Below are 24,230 nucleotides of genomic sequence, written 5' to 3'. Positions count from 1 at the left end.
GTAAAAAATGCAAGGAATTGGAAAAAATTAATATAGAAGAGAATAAAGAGAGATAAGGAGAATAAGAGAGAAGAAAATTAGAGAAGAGAAGAAGAGAAAAATAAACCATGTTGAAGGACTTGGAAAAACTCAATATAGAAGAGAATAATGAGAGATAAGGAGAATAAGGAGAGAAGAAAATTAGGAGAAGAGAAGAAGAGGAAAATAAACCATGTTGATAAAGACGAACGACAACTGGCTTAGAGAGAAAATACCCAAAAACCACGAAACCCTTTCACAGGTCATTTTCACAAGTACTTCCCACACATAAACTACAGTAACTAATAGATTATATAGTTACTGTAACAGAAACGTAGTGTAACAACAGCCCTTAGCGACATGCTATCACAACAACATGGATTACCGGATTATTCCTTACTCCGATTCACCTCAACACGTCAGCATTGTTGAAATGGAAGAGTATGTATTATTGACAAGGTATGCTGACATTAGGAGGTTAATCTCACTATAGCAAGGGCTAAGGATGTGGAGAACTACCCAAATCTTTCAAATTTGTTTTGCAGTGGGTGAGCTGATGAGCTGACCACCCAAAATACCCTGGGATCAGTTTTGTTGGGGGTTTTCGAGTCTACAAGATCCTGTATTATCCTCACTTTCCCAATTATAATCCTTGTGATTTTTCAAACTACAATCTTCGACGAACTATAATTTATCAATTTTACATATCCACTTGTAATATTGATGTTTGATTATGTTGAATCTTTGCTTTACACTTTTCTTCTTTTTCAACTAGTTATAATCGGAATGATTAAGCAGATCAAACTTCTATTTTGGTTTTGAAGCTTCTCAATTGAAAATATACTTTGTGAGAATATTCAAGGACTGAACATTTGTGAAGTGAAGAACGTCTTGTAGTTCTCACTTTACAAAATTTCAGTCTTTGAATATTTTTCAAACGTATACCTTCAAATTTAGATGCTTCAAAACCAAACATAGAAAAGACGTTGATGTTGTCAATATACTGTATTTGTTCAGAATCAATTTAAATTACAGAACCAGGTTTCATGGCAACACCTGCCACATATTCAGTTGAACTGAGGGTATTGACATGAAACCTGTCTCTGTAATTTAAATATATTTTGAACAAACATAGTGGTATTGACAACATCGACGTCTTATTCTTTCAATTACAAAATAATATTACATTTAATTAGCTAATTTTACAGGAAATTATATTTTTATACAAAAACAAACAAAAAATATGGGTGATGCAAAAACCGAACCTCAAAAAATGTTGCTCAAAGCGTTTCGCTGTGATGACACAACAATGAATGACGACTACTGTTCTACTGTTCTACTGTTAGACTGTTCTACTGTTAGTGACCAGCCCAAAAACTGTACATAATGTCATAGGATGTAAGAGCCTATTCTTATACAGCGTTATAAACGTTTAGCTTGTATTTCTGAGGCTAGGCGCACACCAGTTAATCAAGACAAGACAAGACATGATCAGACACGTTCAGTCACAATACTTCACATAGTTGCTTATGAAGACATGTCTGATTGCAATGATTAATCAGTGTGAGTTGCGTCATAAGCAACAATGTGAAGTATTGTGACTAAACGTGACTAGTCTTGTCTTGACTAACTGGTGTGGGCCTAGCCTCAGAAATACAAGCTAAACGTTTATAAAGTTGTCAGAATTTTGTACAACAAAAAACTTTATAACCACGAATTGTAGAGCCTGTATTTATGAAGTTGTTACAGACGTTTAATGAACGAGAAATATTTTAATAAAAAAATTCAGTAGCCTATAATCTATAATAATAAAGGAAAGAGTTGGCATATATACGTACAAGGTAGGAAATTCACGAATAATGCATTATCAGGAGTAAGTTTGAGTTTCTTTTCAAGTTTTAAAATGTTCAATTATTAATACATTATTTTTCAGTTCTCAGTGATGATTTAGTGAAGTATTCTTTTAATTTGTTTTCAACTTTTCAACTTCTAAATTCCTAGTTTATAAATATTTTGGACCTTAAAATTGGACAAAAAAATCTTTAAGAGTAAACATAACCTTATTTTTGGACAATTTCTATCTAAATTTGGGAAAGGACAGGCTTAAAGCCCAAAACGGTTCCTTTCCCAATCATTCATAATTGAGAATGATATGGGCCATATGAATAAAGTTGAGCATTTGCTTATATTTCAAATATGGAGCATTTGCTTCATTTTCTATGAATAAACGTGAGCAAAATCTTTTGCTCATGCTCATCAAAAAAATAGTGAGCATTTGCTCAAAAGTAAAAGCTTTTGTTCAAAAATTGTATGAATAAAAGAGCATTTGCTCAAAATTTTGAAGCAAAGCTTCAAAAAAGGTGAGTCTAGTCTAGAGCAGCTTATCACCTTTTGCTCATAGTAAAATGGCTCAACTAATTCGTATGAGGAGAGGAACTATAAGATACGATCACAACCAATAGTTGGAACTATAAAACTCTTTTTAGATTCAACCATGATATATATCACCATTATCCTTACAAAAGAATAAATACAAAAGATATAAAGATAGCCATCACAAAATAGGAAATAGGCATTTAAGAAGATGAGAGTGTAGACGATTATAAGAAGGCTATATTGATATTATAAGAATATGCTGAAGATTATTATAGAGATGACATTTTTTCACGCTATTATTTCAAAATTCTAAACTCAACTAACCTAAAACTCTATTCATAAATAGAAAACAGAGCAGACAACGCAAACACAAGCGGTGCCCCCTACTTGCATATTATTTAGCGCTTCCGTGAGCTAAATAACAAAGTAAGGCTACAAAAGCGAATCAGCTGATGAAAAATCTTGAAAATACGTGAGCATTTGCTCCAGAGTTCAGGAGCATAAGGTAAGAGTATAAGGTAAAGCTTATCATATAAAAATGAGCAAATGCTTTTGCTTCTACCTTTTGCTCATGAGCAAAACCTTATGCTCCATGCTCTTGCTCATGAGCATTTGCTCTGGTTTTAATCATATGGGCCATTTTATCTATCAATGTATAAATAAATAAATGAATAATGAATAATCATCACGTCTGAACTGATTAACATGAAATTTTGCATATAGATTCTCAATTCACCGACGATAGATAGGTCTATTTTAAATTCTTCAAAATTTCAGTAGATCAAGTTTTTAGTTTGTCAAGTTTCTAATACGAGGGCTATTTTTTTCAACTTCCGATGTGGTATAAAAAAGAAACTAGTGAGAGTAATTGAATGAATTTATTATCAAAAGTTATTTACATTATTAGTTACTTCTTAACATAGTCACCATTCAGATTGCGGCATTTTTCATACCTGGGTACAAGCTTCTTAATACCTTGTTCATAGAATTTAGCCGCCAGTGATTTGAGGTGGTTTTTCACAGCATCTTGCAGCGCATCGTCTGTTCGGAAGCTCTGCCCTCCTAGCATTTTCTTCAGTTCCGGGAAAAGGTGATAGTCGCTTGGTGCTAAGTCTGAGCTATACGCCGGATGGTCAAAAGCGTCCCATTTAAACCCGTTAAGAAGACGCTTCGTCACAGCAGCACTGTGAGGACGAGCGTTGTCATGAATGAGCACCACTCCCGATGTGAGCATTCCTCTCCTTTTGTTCTGCACAGTTCCTCTACAATCACGCAATGCACTGTCACTCATGAAACTTTCACCATATACTCGTTTCATTCTATGGTGAATTTCTGCTGTGGATAACCCTTCAGCTTGCAAAAAAACGAATTACACTTCACAACTCACACTTGGCGGGAGATATTCATATATTGACCATGTTTATGTGTCGCTAGATGAACTGGTAATGACGACAGATGCCGAAAACGAGTGAGGTTATAGTGTGAGATGTGACTAGTCAGCTGCCGCGCATTGTTGGCCAATGCCGCTCGCATTGCCATCTAGCGGCACGATCGGAAGTTGAAAAAAAAATAGCCCTCGTAGATCCTTGCATAGCTCGGGTTACCTGCTAGTACTAAATTATTTAAAGTTGGATCTATATAAAATTGTTACTAACGTTGGATGAATAGGAAAGCATTGTGGTTGCCAAGCATCTCCTCCATGAGACTCCTGGCTCGGCGTTCGTCGCGTGTCTGGTACTCGGACCACTGCTGGAAGAGCCAAGCCATGGCCAGGTGGTCACTCGAAGGGCTGAACCTGGCCTTGCCAACCCTTATGAGACTCTTGTCCACGCCCATCCCCGGGAATAAATCTCTCTCGGATGACATGATGGTGCAATCGTTATAAGCGGGTTCACACATCTGTAATAGAAACATCACTATTAAATGAAAATGTTGGCAAAGTTGAATAATTATACAGCACATCTTCTTAAAATGAAACTTGTTGTTTTAATTTGTGTTTTTAATCTGTTATTTTATATTGAAATCTTTTCAAAAAAAGTGTACTATGATATAATTTCATTGAAGCTGAGGTCTTAGTTTCGACTCGATCGGCTTTTGTCAGTTTGTTTGTTTGTACCGCAGTATTGTCCGATTTGGATGAAATTTGGTATGCAATTTCTTTGAAACAAGGCGCAGAAACGTATGTGTAACGATTTTTGGTAAGACCTCTGGTTTATTTGTAATATTTAAAAAACCATAAACTAACCTCAAAAGTTACTTCGAAGATACAGCAATTCATGGTCTTACTTTTTGCATCCACTATTATCTATGTTACAGATAACTCAACTATTTTAGTTGTGGACAATTTTTATAATCATAAAATTAATCAACTAATAAATCAACAACTATTCCAGTTGTAGACAATATTTAACATCATAAACATTTCTTTGATCTCCAACTTCTTTTATTCATAACTATCAGTTATTTTTTAACTGAATTTTCAGTTTATCAGGTACAATAATTATTGTATGTATTTCCTGTGCAGTTTTGTATCGCTCTACAGTGTCAAGTCTTTTGTTTTCCTTTAGGTATGAGATCGGAAACCGATTTGTGAGCATTAACATTCTGCATAGGCATAACAAGCCATATCATTAGCAACCTAATGTCATTGTCACCAACAAACGCATCTTATTTAGAATCATTTTCCATCTCACCATCGTCTGTGAGACGATTCATCATCTAAATTGCCTACTGCATAATTATTATTTCATTTTTCCGTCAGTTGACCGATGTCTTATAATTAATTATTAGAAAAGTTGTAATATATGTTTATATTGTAAATATGGAGACGATATAAAGGTACCTCCTTGATAAGTCCAGTGTCCCTGCAAACAGTGTCTCTAGCACTTTCAATGGAGAAAATAATAGATGACATGGCTAAATCTTCACAATATACTGTACTTACTGTATTGGCCCTTCTCATTAGATTGAAAGTTGTATTCATGAGCGAGGTCTAATGTTCGCAGAACTACTAGTAAATAAATTATACAGCAATACTCCAATGTTTATGTATACTGTATTGCTGATTACGCATTGTCTTCCTAAGGTTGGCCACTAACGGTTGAACGAGCAAGCACATACACAGTCCACTTACATTGATTTATCATTACAGTTGAGATCACAGCAAAACGCTTTCAGCAAACGTTTTCGAGGTTAGGTTTTTGTTGGATAAATAAAATTTCCAATTAATGTTATTTATTTTTCTTCACTGCTCTGTTTGAGGTATAATTATTTTGAGGTTATATTATCATTATAAATTGTAATCTTCCAGTGGTTTATTTATTGATATTGGTTGTTCATTTTAAGGTAGAAGCATCTTGCTGATTTAGTATATGTGCATGCACGTTCAACCGTTGGAGGCCAGCCTTGGATCTCAATTTGTCATTTGAATTCAGTTCTACTCAATCTTCCGACGAGATCACTTGGCTTCAGAAATACTTATTCTGTTGCAGTAGTTGTAGTTCGAAAATAAGCTTCTTTTCAGAAACTTAGTTGGGTTATCTAATCACTTAACCTGTAGTCGGGTATCTACAGGTAGGTTACTACTGTAGGCTAACTACAGACTTAGCCTATCATCAGTTTATTTATTCATTCATTTAAAACAATATGGGAGCACACGGGAAATCACAAAAATTGCTCCCCAATCAAGAAAATTACAAATATGAATGTAATGTCAGGCAAAATGTAAATAGATATGCACAGTGCACAATTGATAAGATGTTTGAAATTGATGACAGTAGAATTTTTCACACTAGTCAGGATAGTTAAATGTTCACACTAATCTCCATTCATGTGTTAAGGAAGAAAAAGTTTAAATACATAAAATATTAATTTTGACAAGGCAATAGTAAGTAGCAAGTAGGTTCTTAGAATAGATTCAACAAGTTATTCAGGTTTCATTTTTCTCTCATTTTATATCGGCTACTCATTCTCTAGCTTCATTTCAGCTATTCATCATCTCTCTATCGATCCATTCATAAAATCGTCACAAATAGAAACGTTTGTACTGTATTATCATTCATCCCCTCATCATCATCTGGGCTTGATACTTGTGGAGAGTTGCCTTTGTAAATAAATAAATAAATCAACCATGAAAAAAAAACAATTGGGCCTTCATGTCAACCTATTTAATTATAAGAAGAATTATCTGTTTAGCGAAAATAATTAAAGCCTGCAGTTCAGCCAAAAGTTCCAAAAAGGTTCGTAGATAATCGTGTTCATAATATTCAACCTGAAATGGTTACCCAATCAGGTAGTTGATTAATCTCAATATGAATAATAAGTTTGTGATTTTGTAATCAAATTTTTCAAATAAGTGCAATATTTCTTTTTTTATTTATTGTGATACATCTGTACACTTGATTTTTGGTCCAGGAATGATTTGAAAATTCTGAAATCATTCATTCAAAGTATTATGTCAACCTTCAAAATTTTCAAATCATTATTCCTGTACCAAAAATCAAGTGACGAAGCAGTATGTGATTTCATAACCTCAACCTTTAAGCATTTTATCAAAATGTTTGGAAAGAAATAGTAAAGACTCATCCTAGTTTTTCCTCCAATGCCATAATTATATTATGATTATAGTAGAAAAAATATTCTCATTATAAATCATCGAGATCAAATTAATTCATGTTTCACAAAGGTCGTTGTTTCTATTGAATGAATAATTTTTGTTTTCTATGAAAGTAGTAAATCAACTTACTTGAAAAAGTATGAGTAGACAAGAGCCTTTGATATGAGTGGGTGAGTTGTGAATACTGATATCCTATGGCCAAGTGCAGTCAGGTTCTCCTCCATGTCCAGAGCTCCCATAAACTGGAGGGTTTTCACCGCCTCTCTAATCACAGAAACACTTGGAGGCTCCGGAAGTTGACGCAGGAACTGTTCAGCTTCTTCATGACCACTGTATGTCTGAAAAGAATGATCAAGTATAAGAGGAGAAAACAAAAAAATGTAGCCGATCATGAATAGACTAGTGATTAATTATTTTCCTGCTAGTAAAACCAGTTAGTTATGTTGAACATACCAACTTTGGACTAATCATATATTCTCATCTATATAATAAGAGCGAGTAGGGTTGTGTTATTATTATTATTATTATTATTAATAATAAGTAGTTTTAGTCGAGTTTTGGATGTCGTAGCGATAGGACGTTGTTTTCAGTTGCTCCGTTGATAAGTTATCTGCTTGGCTCGGTATCTCCCTTATCTGAGTTTGACGTGCTGAACTATAGCTTTAGCTTTCTGTTTCAAATTTTCTCAATATTTTTCCACTTTACTCACTGTTATAAAATGCCTGAGTGTGGAGATAGAAATTGTACAAATGACGAGGAAATTATTGGTGATGATTGCATTCGTTGCGATGGCTGTAATTCAGTTTACCATTATAGCTGTGCTGGGGTCGCAAGAAAAACCCAACAACGAAAAACACAGGAGAAGAGGAATGAATGGCGCTGCCCTCAACGTTGTCGTGCTGCTAGGGAGGTAACTGGTGACAATAGAGATACTGAAAGTGTGGTAAGTGATGATCTAGACTTCGATTTAGACTCAATTACAAAAACAATCTCTAATCCAGAACTGAAACTGGTTTTCACGTGTCTTATGAAGAAAATTACAACTTTACACGATTCCGTGAAATTCATGAGTAATAGCTTCGACGAAGTTCTATCACGTGTAAAAGGAAATGATAGTAAAATAGCATCTTTGGAAAAACGTTTAGTTATAAAAGACAAGAAAATCGAGGATCTGGAATACAAATTGAACTCTATTGAACAATACGGTCGTAGAAATAATATAGAAATCTTTGGACTTGAAGAAAATCAGGATGAGAATGTTTATGAGCTAGTGACAAAAACTGTTGAAAAAATTGTACCTGAGTTTGTGATAGGAGATATTGATATTGCGCACCGTTTACCGACTAGAAATAAGAAACAAAATAATTCTATCATTGTCGTTCTGAAAAGTAGGAATTTGAAGGAAAAAATTGTAAGTTCTGCTCGAAAGGGCCCTAAAATTAAGCAATCTCAGATAATTTCCTCCTGTTCTAAGAATGATCAATTGGTGTTTGTATCTGAAAATCTTTCCGCCTATTTCAAAAACCTAAAGTGGCTGACCAAGCAGCAAGCTGTTAAGCATGGATACAAATATGTATGGTACAGAAATGGAAAGATTCTAGTTCGTAAGAATGAAAAGGAGCCTGTCATTGAGATATTGAGGGATAATGACCTCACTAAAATCGTTTGAATTATTTCAGAAGCATTGTTCAGATATGCATTTTCATTTTTGATTCGTGCCAATGTTTGATCATGAAGGAGACGAATCCGTTCATGATTTGTTTACTCAAAATTTTGCAAATGAATTGAATCCAGACTCAGATTCATTTGTTAAAGAGAGTATTTTCCATGATGTTACTGAGCTCGAATTGTTTGTACCTCTTTCTTCTTCTTTAGGGACCAATAGACATAATATGAATGGTGTCAAATCCAACTTCAATTCACTTACTCTCAATATTAGAAAAATCCAGTTGCACTTTGATGAATTCATACTAGCTTATGATAAATTTATTCAATCACTTGACTTGATATTTTTTACAGAAGTACAAACTAAATCTTACCTGATGGATCATTTCAAAATTGAGGGTTTCAATAAGCATTTCTGGTTGCGAGAAAATAGAGGTGGTGGTGGTGTTTGTATGTTTCTAAGAAATTGTTTTATTTTTGAAAGGATAGATTATAATTTTGTTACTTTTGAAAATGTTCAAGGATTTATACGTTCTAGTATTAATGCAAATTTCAAAACTTATTTCTTGGGTATTTATCGCCCTCCTAATTTATCTAAGTCTAATTTTATCAAAGAGCTCAATGAAAATATTAATAAAGTACCCATTGATTGTAAATTCTTGTTGTCAGGTGATATCAACCTCAATTTGAATGAGGATAGGTCTTCTATTATAAAAGAATACTTAGATACGCTCTATTCCATGGGATTTGTTAGAGGTATTTGGAGTAATACAAGAGAGGTTTTCCTGCAGGGAGTACCAGTTAGATCTTGTTTAGATCATTATTTTGTTCGATGGATGAAGTATGATGAACCAATCTATACTGGTGTAGTAAAAAGTAGAATAAGTGATCATTTTTCTGTTTTATGTTCATGTCCAATAGATCAAAATCTTAGTGTGAATTCAACTATTGGGAGTGATTATAAATATATTTACTTAAAAAATAGAATAAATCGTTACCTCAGCGATATTGATGTTAATAGCATTTTAAGTTTGAATAGCTGTGATGAGCTCTATAATGAGTTATGCCGAGTCTATGACTTGGGATATGAAAAATCAAAAATCAAAGTTAAAAACAAATCTCAAGTTAAACTTAAAAAGAATTGGATGACTCTAGAGTTGCATAGGAGATTGAAAGAAAGGGATAATTTGTATAGACACTCTGGTACACCAGAGGGCTTGGAAGCATATAAGAAATATCGTAACAAATTAAATAAAGATATTAAAAAGGCAAAGTGTAATTTTCTAAAAAATGAATTTGAGACAAACATTAATAGCATAAAAAATACTTGGTCATTAATCAACGTTGCCATGGGTAGACAAGAAAAGTTGTCAGTTGATGATAATATAATGAAACACATAGTGGTTGGTGATAGGCAGGTTGAGGAGGTTGTGGACCATTTCTGCAGTGAATTCACAGAAGGTGTTAGAGCTGCAAAACATGAGTGTAATATTACTACTTATTTAGAAAATGATAATGATACCAATGTTAATTTTCCTAGCTTTGACTTACCTGATGCAGATGAATTAAAAATAGGTAATATCATCAGAAGTATGAGTTCAAATAAATCTCCAGGGATTGATAATATTTTGATGTCTGATATAAAAAATCACAGTATCAAGTTCATACCAATTATCACAAGATTAATCAATTTATCATTAGAGGAAGGTAAAGTTCCAAATAAATTGAAAACTTCCATAATAAGACCGATTTTCAAAAATGGATCCAGATCAGAAATTTCTAACTATCGGCCTATTTCAATACTTTCTTCACCTGATAAGATAGTTGAAAAGTATATTTGTAATGAATTAGTTATGCATTTAAAAAATCACAATTTAATCCCTTCAGCTCAATTTGGATTCCAACGCGACAAATCAACTGGTCAGCTTTTATCCCAATTATGTAACTATATAAATAATAAATAAATAAGAATTACCATGTTTTAATATTATTTCTAGATTTCAAGAAAGCGTTTGACACTTTATCTTTTCATAAAATTGTACAGTCCATGAGTGAAATTGGTTTGTCAAGACGAGGTATTAACTGGTTAATAGATTATTTGAATAACCGAAAGGTTACTGTTAAAGTAGGAAAATCCTACAGTCGCCATGAATTTGTCACCTCTGGTGTGCCACAAGGTTCCAATCTTGGACCATTGCTTTATCTGGTGTCAGTAATCACAATGGTTGGTGTTTCAAAGGAAACTAAGATATTTCAGTATGCTGATGACACAGTTATGGTAGCCAGCCACACAAGTTTTGATGAAGCAAGAATATTGCTACAAAGAGACTTTGATAGAATGCAAAGATGGATCCATGATAATGGCTTGACTTTGAATTTTAAAAAAACCACTTGTATGCATATGAGACCGCCACGTCAAACCTCAAAGTCCACTAATATTACTATGCATTCCTTAAATTGTCTACATGAGAATAACTTTGGAACTCCTTGTACTTGTAATGAAAAGGTCAAACAAGTTACAATTCAAAAATATCTAGGTATTTTCATTGATGATTGTTTAAAGTGGGGTCCTCACATTGATAGTGTATGCCAGCGTCTTCGCTCATGTCTATTTGGTTTATATAACTTACAGCGATCTGTCTCAAAGAAGACATTGATAGTTGTTTATAAAGCCCTAGCTGAATCCGTAGTAAGATACGGTGTCAATGTTTGGGGTAATGCAAGTGGCTATGAAATTGATAGAGTTAAGAGATTACAAAATTCCTTGCTGAAAATAGTTCATTCAAAACAAGAGAGTTACCCTAAGCCAAATTTGTTTAAAAAATATAGCATTCTTCCTGTAAACGAGCTTTTCAGATATGATATCTTATTAAATAATTATTTTTCTAATAACTTTAAAATGTCAAGTAGAATTTTGCATGAGCGAAGACAAGGTGCTGCTTATAAGAGGTTTATTGTGCCCGAATACAATAATTATCATGGTAAATGTGAACTTAGTTATGTTGTACCAACTATTTTCAATGAGTTGCCAGATGATTTAATTGGTCTGGATAGAATTTCAATTGTTAAGAATAAGATGAAACACTTTCTGTTAAATAATTTGAGTGAATTTGAATGATTTTCATAAATTCTTTCTTTTTTTATATATATTTTTTCTTGTGTATTATTGTTTGTGATAAGCAACAACTGAAATCCCATTGTTTTATTATTTTATTGCTACACAATACAATTAAATGAATTATTATCAATGTATCAATTAATTTTGATTGTATCAATGTACTATTTCTATGGTTTTTTTTAATATAATGTAAAACTTGACTCCTCCAGTCAAACCTTCTTTAGAAGGTTTTGGAGAATTTATAATTCGTCTGGTTTGTAATACTTGAAATGTTGCAAATAAATTCATAACTAACCGAGATTCTTATATGCCTATTTTCAATTCTTCTAGATTTCATTACGTCAAGTTTTCAGTTTGTTAAGTTTTAAAATAGACGCTTGCGAAGCACGGGTTACTTCTAGTATCAAATACATTAATTTACCATAAAAGTAATTACAAATTAATAAATAAATATTATCAATTACAATACCGGCAAAGAACAAGTTGGGCGCCGGCAGTGAGTTCGAACAACTATGATAAACATATCAAAAGGAGAAGAAAAACACCTTGGACAGTAAAACCACCATTTCAAGCCTGATACACAGTGTACTCCTTTGCATCATTGTACATTCCTTTGCATCATCCACTGCTAAATCTAGGCTGGAAAATAATCGTTAAGCTTCTAATACAATATCAAGTGCCAATACAATACTAAGGTTAAATTTTAATCATAATTAATTTCACGAGAATTGATCAGAGAGGCCTTCATTTCGAAAAAGCTTTCTCTGATTGGTTCTCATGAAATTAATAAAAATTCAACCAGCTTATGTGCAACCGAGCCTAAAAGTATTGAATTATGATGAAATCGGCCATGTAAAAACGAAGAAGTGCGTCTTTCAGCAAAAAACTACGGTATTCTGACTTCAGGTCAGATTTGAATACCTTTGATTGCAGGACGACCATTTCCAGGCGAATCCTGTGCACCTCTGGCATTGGAAACTCGTCGAGAGAGTCAAACTTGTGCTGGCTGTAGAGATGGTAACACTCGCCCGGCTGGACTCGACCCGCTCGCCCCTTGCGCTGGATCACGCTTGCTTTCGACGCCCAATGGTTGTCCAGGCACGACATTCCGTCTCTCGAGTTCAACCTATAGCAAGCACACGTCAACAAGTCATCAACAAGTAACTAAGATAACACTGGCTTTTTCAATCTATTTTACTATGATTCAATTGCATTTTCTATTCTAGAGTAACTGCGATGACTTTTCAATCAGTTTTACTGTTTAGTATTCATATTGAGCTAGATTCAATAATTTAATTTAGAATTATTCAAATGTAACGGCGTCTCTCGAGTTCAACCTATTGCAAACACACGTCAACAAGACATCAACAAGTACCTAAGATAACAATGGCTTTTCAATCAATTTTACTACTAGTAGTTCTATGAACAGTAGACCTCGCGCAGTTATATAAACCACAGCCTCCTCTTATACTGTCAATCAGAGTAAATCCTGTCTATATATCGTGTCGGCGAGATATCGGTGAGAAAACAGCTAATGGCTGTTGGGGTTGGTGTATCAAAAATGCTAACATCAAAAGCTAATCTCCTTCAAGACAGAGAAAGGTCGAGAGACAATACTATGTTATTTTAGTTATTAATTGCTTGCGTTATTGCATGCAATCAATAGTTCATTTGATAGTGCATAAGAATTGCATTCAATGAGGCATGCAATTAATAGTACACACAGCAGCTGATTTTTCACCAAGTTACATTGAGATATTGAATTGCATGCGTCATGGCATGCAATTTATAATCCACTCGATAGCTGATTTATGATGAATAATAATTCTATAGTCTGATTTTTACTCAAATATTGGCGTAGGAAGGAGGCTCCTTTTCCTTTTATATTATCCTTGAAATTAAAAATTTCCAAAAATCTTGTATATACGTCGACGCGCAAATTTAAAAGGAACATACCTATCAAATTTCATGAAAATCTATTGCTGCGTTTCACCGTAAACGCAACATATAAACATTTAAACATAAAGAGAAATGCAAAACCGTCGACTTGAATCTTATACCTAACTTCGCTCGGTCAATTATTCAATTGTCTTTTCAATTCTAGAGTAACTACGATGACTTTTCAATCAGTTTTAGTGTTTAGTACTCATGGTAAGTTGGATTCAAGTAATTTAATTTATAATTAATCAAATGTAACGGCGCCAATTGTCATCAATATTTTGTTTATTCTAGGAAGCATTAGCTTCTTATTTAGCTGTTGTTGTTGTAGCAACTTCAAAAGCCCCGATGTTTCACTCCTCCTCCGTCTCAGAAGAATTTCAACTACTCAAGTACTATATATCCATAATAATGCAGAGGAGTTAGAGCAATCTCTGGCATAGCTCCAATGCTACACGTTCTCCCTTGAATTATATGTTTGAGCTTTGATTCTCACAAAGTTGTGATTCTGTATTTATCCACTCAATACTGAGAGTTGAGTGTAAGAGAGGGCCGACTGCGCCCTAAATTCGCTCTCTAGGAAAAATAAAGGCAGTCATATTCTATTCTATTCTCAAGACCCAAGGAAGCGGGCCAACCCATTTTTTGCAGATGGTCCTCATCTGACATGAGGACACAGCCAGTTGATGTTCATCTAGCTGTCGACTGTAACTGCTAGGCCCGGGCAAGTCCCCGCATTCTCTCGAGCCCTCCGCCCGGCATCCGCTCGCTGGAACTTGAGTCGTGTACTTGTTCTTAAACTTTTGTTCAATCCTCAAACCGCTCTCGTTACCCCGCTATGCTAAATTCCTCAATTGAGTACCCTTTCACTGATACCAACGATTACCTCCACCCTCGCTCCGCGAATCGTAAAAGTACTACAAAAACCGCTGGACAAACCCCTACGTGTGGCCACACCTCTATAGGGCATCATTATCAGGCTTGGTTCACATATCACGGCCTATTCAAGGTATTTGATTTGTGTTTACTTTATTTTCATTGTTAATCTTCTATCCATCAGGTCCTCCTTAGCCTATGTTCCTACATCCTCTCTTCTCCGCCATTTCTTACCCTCAAAACCCTACATTATTACTACTTGCATGTAACCCGTGCTCCGCAAGGGTTCAATAAAAAACTTGACCTACTGAAATCTTGAATAATTTAAAATAGGCCTACAACCCTCCTCGGTTAACTAAGAATCTACAGAATTGTGCAAATTAATTTGAACAGAGGTCAAAATTTAGTTTTCATACGTTGACACCACAGCTACTCTGACAGCTGTTTTGTCCAAGAAAACAACATTACCTCAAAACCTTATTGACATATTGTTGTAAACATGTGCTTTTTCTTACATGAGTGTTATACTTCGTTATATTTAGGAAAGTTAGTGTTGTTTACATTGATTTTGTGAAAATTGTGTAATCTGGTTTAGCTGTTTATTGATATGGACCTAGGAAAAGAGAAAGGATTATAACTCTTAGTGAGTATACACCAATGACTCAGAGAGACATAGCAAAGGAGTGTTGTGTTAGTCTAGGTGCTGTAAATAAAATGATTAAACAAAAAAATAATTTAGGGTCCATTGAAGTGCAACGGAAAAGAGAGTGTGGAAGAAAACGGAAGACTACACCACGAGATGAAGCCTTTCTTTTGCGTGAGAGCAAAATTCATCCCAGAAAAATAAGTTATGACCTTCAGCAAGATTTAGAAAAAGCTGGAGTGAAAATTCATGACTCAACGGTACGCAGACCACTCTTAGAAGGCGGGAGAAGAGCCGTGAGACTGCAGAGAAAACAACTTCTGACAGCACCTATGATGGAAAAACGGCTGAATTGGGCCAAAGCATATGCTCATTGGAGTGCAGAAGACTGGAAAAGAGTGTTATTTTCTGACGAGACACACTTCCTTGTGCAGGGACAGCGATCAAAATTCGTTCGAAAGGCAGCCAATGAATCACATACTGCTGCCCATATTAACCAAACAGTTAAACACCCAACAAAGTAAATGTTCTGGGGCTGTTTTTCATACTCAGGAACTGGCACTCTTATTCCTATTGAAGGTATTATGAATAGTGAAAAGTACAATTAATGCTGGGGAACGCTTAGCTACAGAGCTTGCCAAAGTCCAGGCCAAAAGGACGGAAATTTTTCAACAAGACTGGGCGCCGTGCCACGTTTCAAGGTTATGATGAAATACTTCAAGGATAATAGGATTACTCTTCTGGATTGGCCCGGGAATTCACCAGATCTCAATCCTATTGAGAATGTGTGGAAAATATGTAAGGCTAGACTGCAAAAAATGGACTTTACGACAAAAACAAAACTGGAAACAGTGATTCAGGTGTGGTTTAAAGATGAGGCAATCACAAATAATTGCAAAAAACTTGTTGATTATATGCCAAGAAGAAACCAGGATGTCATTAAAGTCAAAGGGGCATATTTCATATTAACTAATTATAAAAAACCTTATGTAAATGTACATAAATGTAGTTGAATAAATAACAAATCATATTTTTCAAATAATTTCACCTGTTCACATTAACTGACACAATACTGTAAATGCAAAATTTCAAGTTAATCAGTCCAATAGTTCAAACAGGATTATGCGTCAAACATAATTTTCCTATCCCGTACGTGTATAAGCCAGTTCATTCCTTTATTACAGTATATAGATTATTATTGTCTTTTCGATTCTTGACTAACTACCCAGTATATCTAGAAATAGCTTATAAGTTTTGTGTATGATTCAATGTAGATGGAAGCAGTCGATGTCATGATCACAAAGGCTGCAGAAACTATGAAGAGGCTCTCATAATCATCAGAACATCTAAGCTCTACACCTCATTGACAACTATAATACAGTGAGAAGACTGAAAAGGAAGAAGCCTACAGATCTCGTTTAAATGTAGCAAGAGTGATATTGAAAGAAACAGTGCATGGGCATTGCTCACTTAGGGCCATTTGCACAGTCAAAGCTTAAACTGAATTCAATCAGCTGGTAGATTAAAGTCAAAATGAATCACATTATAACAAACGAGACTTGATACAGATTTAATCCAGTTTAAAATTAAATTTAGTTTAAACTATCACTGTGCAAACGGCCCTAAGACTGTGAAGGAGTGATATATCCCTTTAATGTCTAACTTCAACCTATTAATTTAAGCTAGAATTGAACTGTTCATAACCAAAGTGTTATATTGCAGTCAAATTAAAAAAAAACATGTATAAATAAACACTGTTAAATGACTTTCAACTCAATCAGTTAAAAAAGCTTAGTTGATTTTGCTTTATGATGAATAATAATTACATCATTCAATCGTATTTTCAACCCTAGATCGATTTTGACAGTTCAATAACTTTTAAAGCTGCAAATTTCAACTGATCGATTTAATATTATTTCTAAGCAATATAATGTACATATTCATTGACCGAGCGAAGTGAGGTCTGAGATTCAAGTCGACGGTTTGGCATTTCTCTTAATGTATATATGTTGCGCATTCACGGCGAAACGCGGTAAAAGATTTTCATGAAATTTGACATGTATGTTCCCTTTTAAATTGCGCGTCGACGTATATACAAGGTTTTTGGAAATTTTGCATTTCAAGGATAATATAAAAGGAAAAAGGAGCATCCTTCATACGCCAATATTAGAGTAAAAATCAGACTATTCATCATAAATCAGCTGACAAGTGATTACACAGATGCGAGGAGAAGCCAGTCTACTGCTGTATTTCCATAAGGTCTATAGTTTCAATCAGGTACTTGTGGATGAGAATATTGCGTGAGGTCTACTGTTCACAGAACTACTAGTTATAGCCTACATTTATTCATTTTTACATTATAATACACAAATCATATGAATGGGAAAGGATACCAGGCTCATCTCAAAAGTGTCCCTTTCCCCAATTGCATGTTGACAGCGTACCTTTTCTCCTTGAGAAGTCCCGAATCGATGACATATACGACGTCATTGATGGTGATGCTGGTCTCGGCTATATTAGTGGCTAGCACCACCTTGCGTCTGCCGGCCGGCGGCCTCTGGAAGATGCGTCGCTGGTCGTCGTGCGATAGTCGCGAGTGAACTGGCAACACTGCCAACCGCGGATGACCCTCCAGTTCGTCGCGCACCTTGCTGATCGTGTCCCATCCGGGCAGAAAGACCAGGATGGCTCCCGGAGGCCGGTTGGCGGCCACCCAATGCACCGCCTTTGCTATCACACGTGAATCGATGTCTGGCTGTTGGTCGGATCCTTTTCTTCAACTCGGCTGCCGTCAGGCCTAGTTCTTTTTGCATCGCTCTCTGCCAACATACGCATAAATATTATCAACGTTTCACTAGGAATTGAAGATTATTTATTGGTTGAGCAAATACAATATTCAGAAAAGAGAAAACAAGCTGCTGCCCAAAACTTCTTCTATTTCTTAATTTTGTCTCAAATAGTTCAAATATTTGGGTTGTCTACATTAATCTTGAAATAAATAGCCTAGACTCATATTATTATTGCTTCTCAAGATATTTTGGTTAATCATTCATGTAAATAAGAAAATGAGAGGATACAAGGATTGACCGTGAAGCAGATTGAGGTCTTTCTATAGTGAGGTTCTCTTCAACTCATCTTAACAATCAATTTTTTACTATGAATAGATGACTGATGAAGTGAGATTCACTTATACCTATACTTATAAATCAATTCCTGGCCCGTTCAATCAACGTAAGTGGCCAGTCTAAGCAATATCCCATAAGAAGAAGAGGACTACGTTTTTACTACAAGTTCCACTTCAACTTTCTTCAGCAATGTTCAATGAGTGAACATTGATGTTATTCATAAAAATGAATTGCTGCCTTCATTTTAATCATAGAATGCTGATAGAAAAATGTAAATCTAACTTCAGTAACTACAGCAATGTTTTAAAGAACATTGCAAAAGCATTGTAAAAAGCAAGTATATATCTGAGGAAAAGCAGCAGTGGTTTTGAGTGTTCTTATTTTGTTGAGTTTATCAATTTATATTTTGTTGCCGAGGGAAATTAATATAAATTTAAAGTATTTAAAATTTAGATTCATCATCTTTTTCAACCATCACTTTTTGTGATGAGAAGTTGATGTTGTGGTAATTATTCATATTGAATAACAACCGAAACCGGTCTTTCTAACTATCAATAAATCTGTGGTTTTTGACAATTTCTTAGTCTTTTTATTTAATTTTTCAACCATATTATTCCATGTTTGTTATTTTGTAAATACAAGAGAAATTCCAGAATGCCTACTGTACATAAACAAAATAAAAGAAATCGTCCATCTCATTAAAGTATGATAAAATAGGAACTAGCCGTCAGGCTCGCTTCGCTCGCCATATCCGTCTAGCCAGGGGGCTCCGCCCCCTGGACCCCCGACTGGATCGTCCAAGAATGAGATTAGCAGTCTCGCTTCGCTCGCCTGCATTTTTATCAGGTTAAATGGCTAAACGGATATGGCGAGCGAAGCGAGCCTGACGGCTAGTAATATAATATTCCCAGGATTGAAGTAGCAGTGCCCAATCAATTTTCCGCGATAAATGCATTTAAATCTTCAACTTGGTGCCAACCTAACAAAGTCAACTCAACTTAATGCCAACCTGACTAAATTATTAATTTAGTTCCCAGTTAACAACTGTTTCGAAGAGGTACTCTATCTAGATTATAGTTCTATAGTAACATATGATATGGAAATTTCAATAATTATAATTAAGAGATTGGGAAAGAAGAATATACACTAAAAGACGAACTTTAAACCCTTAAAAAAACAACCTTAGAGTTAAAATATTGCTAAAAGATTTCTTAGTGCACCTCTAAAGGGCCAACTGAACATACCTACCAAATTTGAACGTTTTTGGTCCGGTAGATTTTTAGTTATGCGAGTGAGTGAGTGAGTGAGTGAGTCAGTGAGTGAGTGCCATTTCGCTTTTATATATATAGATACTGAAGTGGGCATAATGGTAATACCTTAATGTTAGTGCCCTTCACTGGATAAATGCACATTATATTGAAAGCCCTTAATAGATACTCATCACATAGAAAACAATACTTTAGTTTTAGTTCTAGTCATGGACTAGATTGATATGGGAAGAATTATGTTTTATCAAATCTCCAATTATTTACGAGTTCTATCAATTATAAAAGTAGGAGGAAATTGCTTCCAGTTATTTGTGAGGAAGCTAAGGAAAAACTGTCCAAGACAAAACCTAGCAGTCTCTATTTTCAAAAGCATGAGTCATTACTCAATTTTAAAAGACTTCACACTCAGATACAATATCAAGTAAGACCTTACTCCATAAATTTTCAAATGCTGTAATTGTATTCGAATTATATTCGATATTCAATCCCTGGAAGCATCTAGGAGCTGTAAATTGCTTTTGTTCCTATATAATATATTGAACAACCGTGTCCAATCAACCTACCTCCTTTCATTGCTGATTATATGTGTCTTCAGTTTCACGGCGTTCCGGCTTCGATTTCTTCCTCCCCAATGCAATTCCAATAGTCACTTCAATTCTCCAATCAACCGCATGATGAATCTTTATAATTACCATAGTTTTCACCTAGACCTTTTTCATATGAATCCCAGTCAGTTCAAGAAGGCATGTAAGCGGCTCCACCCAATGTGACACCTTTTTTCCCACGCTAGACCTCATCAACTTACATAGAGTACCATATTTAGTAGATGACTTCCTTTCATTCTTAGCTCTGTTATCATTTATCATTATTGGAATGTTATTTGTATTTTCTTGATTTCCTCTCATTATTTTTCTCATATTGTAAATGGTTTCTAGTACAGTATAAATAATGTATAGTATCTAGTATTTAGTATATTAAGTTTTCAGTATATTTAGATTCTCATCACATTTTTTCTCTTCACAAATATGAAATAGTTTTTTCCTTAGTCTTTCTCTCTATTTTTAGTTTTGTAAAGTGCTTATTGTAAGTTTTTTTGATTGATTTTTTTTTTGATTGGGAGCAATTTTTGGGTTTCCCGTGTGCTCCCATATTGTTGTAAATAAATAAATAAATAAATAATAAATAAATAAATTGAGTTTTAGCAAACATTATGGTGGAATACGGTAAATATTTATTTATGAATAAAAACTGGAATCAGTTCTGTACTTACATCCAAAAACCGTGACGTGACTGGATGCGTGAAGCCAGGAACAAGGAGAGAAGGCGCATTGTTGAAATAATTTTGGAACAGTTCGGGATTGATGGTGGCACTCATTATTACAATTCTCAAATCAGGATTGTTCTTTATCGCCCTTTTCGACAGGAGCAGCAGAATATCTGTATTCAGATCACGCTCGTGGGCCTCATCGATAATCAGATGGGTTATGCCTCTCATTCCTGCATACAAACAACAAATGCACTTAAATATTGAAGAAACTAGAAAAAATGCTCTAAAAAATAAATGGTTATTGTAGAGATTATAATTTCTTGATCCATTCCGAACTGCAATATAATAAAACACTATTTTGTCCTTCAATGTTGTTGTCCATTACGAACTGCTTTATATTAAATCACTTCTCTATTATTGAATAAAACGAATAGCAGTAAAAAATTCTTCAATAAATAGATTTATATACTTAGGCTAAATTCACACTTACGCGACTGACTTATACCATAGAGAAACAATAGCGTAAGTAGATATCCCATGGTATAGGGCGTTTATGTCGCAATTTTTACTGTTATCTCAAGCCGATTACTGTCGATTATTGTCGATTTTTACTGTTTTGACCAGGTAAGAGTGTATGAACGGCACAATATGAGACACTAACAGCGTCATAAAGCTTCACAGGAAAGAACTACGTGGACTATCAGCTTGAGATAACAGTAAAAGTTGCGACATAAACGCCCTATACCATGGGATATCTACTTATGCTATGTTGCTTATACTTTAGACTTTAGACTGGAGTCACAGTCTCTTCTCGACGCAGCATGTGTTTTCAAATAGTGACACTCGATGGAGACCAGTCGATTCTAGTCTCCGCGACATGTTGGTAGAGCCTCGACTTCAGTTGCGTAGTACCGTGCATTTTTAATGAAAGTGAGGTTATGTTTTGTGAAAGTGATGTTCTATAGTGAGGTCCACGTTATAATGGCAGTGAAAAAGGATACGAGAACGGCGTTGCTCATTCTCTGCCTTGCTAGATTATATTTCTACATTGTTGAATAACGATCTGGTAATGTTGTGGAGCTAGAAAAGGATAGCGCTATCTGCTTTGTCGAATGATAGACAAGGATAGCAGCACCAATGTTAATCAAATACTGACATTATAACGTGGACCGCACTATATCATTTTATATAATACAATAATAGGAATTAGATAAGACAATATATTCATAATAATTATTATAAAACTTGTTACATGCGCATAAGTGACGAATTGGATGTCATATTTTTAATAATGTGAGGTTAGAAATGGAATAGCATGGAACTGACGTAGTGACAATGAGCAACAAAGTCGTAAGGTCGAGAGACTGGAGTAAACTCGACTGGAGTCGTAAGATTTGAGTCGAGGTAGTGTGAGTTGAACCATAGAGAAACAATAGCATAAGTAGATATCCCATGGTATAGGCGTTTATGTCGCAATTTTTACTGTTATCTCAAGCCTATAGTCCACGTAGTTCTTTCCTGTGAAGCTTTATGAAGCTGGTAGTCTCCCATATTGTGCCGTTCATACACTCTTACCGGTCAAAACAGTAAAAATCGACAATAATCGACAGTAATCGGCTTGAGATAACAGTAAAAGTTGCGACATAAACGCCCGTGGCATATCTACTTACGCTATTGTTTCTCTATGGTTGAACTTACTGTGACGAGATCTTTCGGCAGGTCTACCATCTTCATGGTTTACTATTTTGTCATATAAGTGAATAAATGGTTTACTAGGCCTACTTCAAATAAATTACTGTATTAAATAACATAATAGTGTGATTAATGTAGTATGTAAGCTCATTATAATACCATAAAATCATTGGACTAGCTTAGGATTGGACTGACTTAGTTGATGAAATCAGAAGCATAGACCTAATCATTCAGGAATAGATTAATTAGAAAGTTGATGAAATTCAGCTAGGAAAGCAACAAACGATAAAGATAAATTTACCAACAAGTATAGCAGAATAATTTGACTATTTTATCACTAGTAGTTCTGTGAACAGTAGACCTCACACAGTATTCTCATCCACAAGTACCTGATTGAAACTATAAACCTTATGGGAATACAGCAATAGACTGGCTTCTCCACACATCTGTGTAATCACTTGTCAGCTGATTTATGATGAATAAATCTATAGTCTGATTTTTACTCTAATATTGGCATGTGAAGGAGGCTCCTTTTTCCTTTTATATTATCCTTGAAATGCAAAATTTCCAAAAATCTTGTATATACGTCGACGCGCAATTAAAAAAGGAACATACCTGTCAAATTTCATGAAAATCTATTACCGCGTTTCGCCGTAAATGCGCAACATATAAACATTTAAACATTAAGAGAAATGCCAAACCGTCGACTTGAATCTTAGACCTCACTTCGCTCGGTCAATAAATTCAATTATATTAGAATTGAAGGTTTCAAATTATTTAGATTGAGTATTAAAATCATTAACCTTACGTATTAAACAACCTCTGTTGAGAGCTTGCATCCTATAGAAAAAAGTACTCACTACTCTTAGAAGTGAGATACCATAAAATATATATAATGATACATTATTTACTCTACATCTACTGCTAATATAATAGCATGATAATTTTACTATTTTTACATAAATTCCACTATTTTCGAGTTGTAAGTTTCAAATAATTTAGGTGAAGTAGTAAAATAATTATCGTTACGTCTTAAACATTCTCTATTGGGGGCCTGCACCCTATTAAAATGAAAATTTATATGATCTTAGTAGTGAGACACCATGGGATATTTATAATGATACATATTCACTCTACATCTACATTAATTCAAATTGTTATTTACGGTTCCCAGTAAATTCATTTTCGAAGATTGGAAGAATGAATTAGTTTCAAGAAATTATCTTCATTTATTACATCTTTTAACACGTTAATTTCAAATTATTAATACGTTTTAATAGTTTTGGTCATAATTGACCATTGACTTACCATCCGGAGAAAGCAGTTTTCTAAGCATCACTCCTAGAGTACAAAGTATGATGTATCCATCATTGAATCTTGGAAGCACAGACCCCATTCTTACTTGGTAGCCGACAACATTGCCCAACTGCAACAATTAGAAACATATATTTCAAACCAACTATAACATGGGAAAGAAGTAATCGATGATAATAAAATACATAATCAATGTGAAATCCATAGATCTTAGAATAAAATAGATTTCAATTCTATTAATCAATTAAATATTTCTGCATCAAATGTAATACCTAAGAGAAAAGATATCATAATAAGATATCCCATGGTATAGGG

At 34.6% G+C, this 24,230-nt stretch overlaps 2 protein-coding genes across 2 annotated transcripts; both read right to left on the bottom strand.

The window, feature by feature from the left end:
• Positions 1-3,209: 3,209 nt before the first annotated feature.
• On the bottom strand, positions 3,210-3,628 carry LOC120355895 (histone-lysine N-methyltransferase SETMAR-like). Its single transcript, XM_039444641.1, has one exon. The coding sequence runs from the start codon at positions 3,626-3,628 to the stop codon at positions 3,302-3,304; it is 327 nt and encodes a 108-aa protein (XP_039300575.1). The 3' UTR covers positions 3,210-3,301.
• A 404-nt stretch (positions 3,629-4,032) lies between these two features.
• On the bottom strand, positions 4,033-24,027 carry LOC120355894 (DExH-box ATP-dependent RNA helicase DExH3-like; the record flags this gene model as incomplete). The annotated part of the gene is made up of 6 exons (XM_039444640.1): positions 4,033-4,293; positions 7,139-7,347; positions 12,714-12,918; positions 17,694-18,004; positions 20,913-21,139; positions 23,910-24,027. Coding segments are annotated over 6 exons (1,158 nt in total), but the record flags the coding sequence as incomplete, so codon positions are not given.
• Positions 24,028-24,230: the final 203 nt, after the last annotated feature.

Source organism: Nilaparvata lugens, unplaced genomic scaffold (genome assembly GCF_014356525.2).
Source record: "Nilaparvata lugens isolate BPH unplaced genomic scaffold, ASM1435652v1 scaffold5146, whole genome shotgun sequence".
NCBI classification, from domain to species: Eukaryota; Metazoa; Arthropoda; class Insecta; order Hemiptera; family Delphacidae; genus Nilaparvata; species Nilaparvata lugens.
Note: the sequence above shows the minus strand (reverse complement) of the source record. Positions and strands in the feature narration are given on the sequence as shown.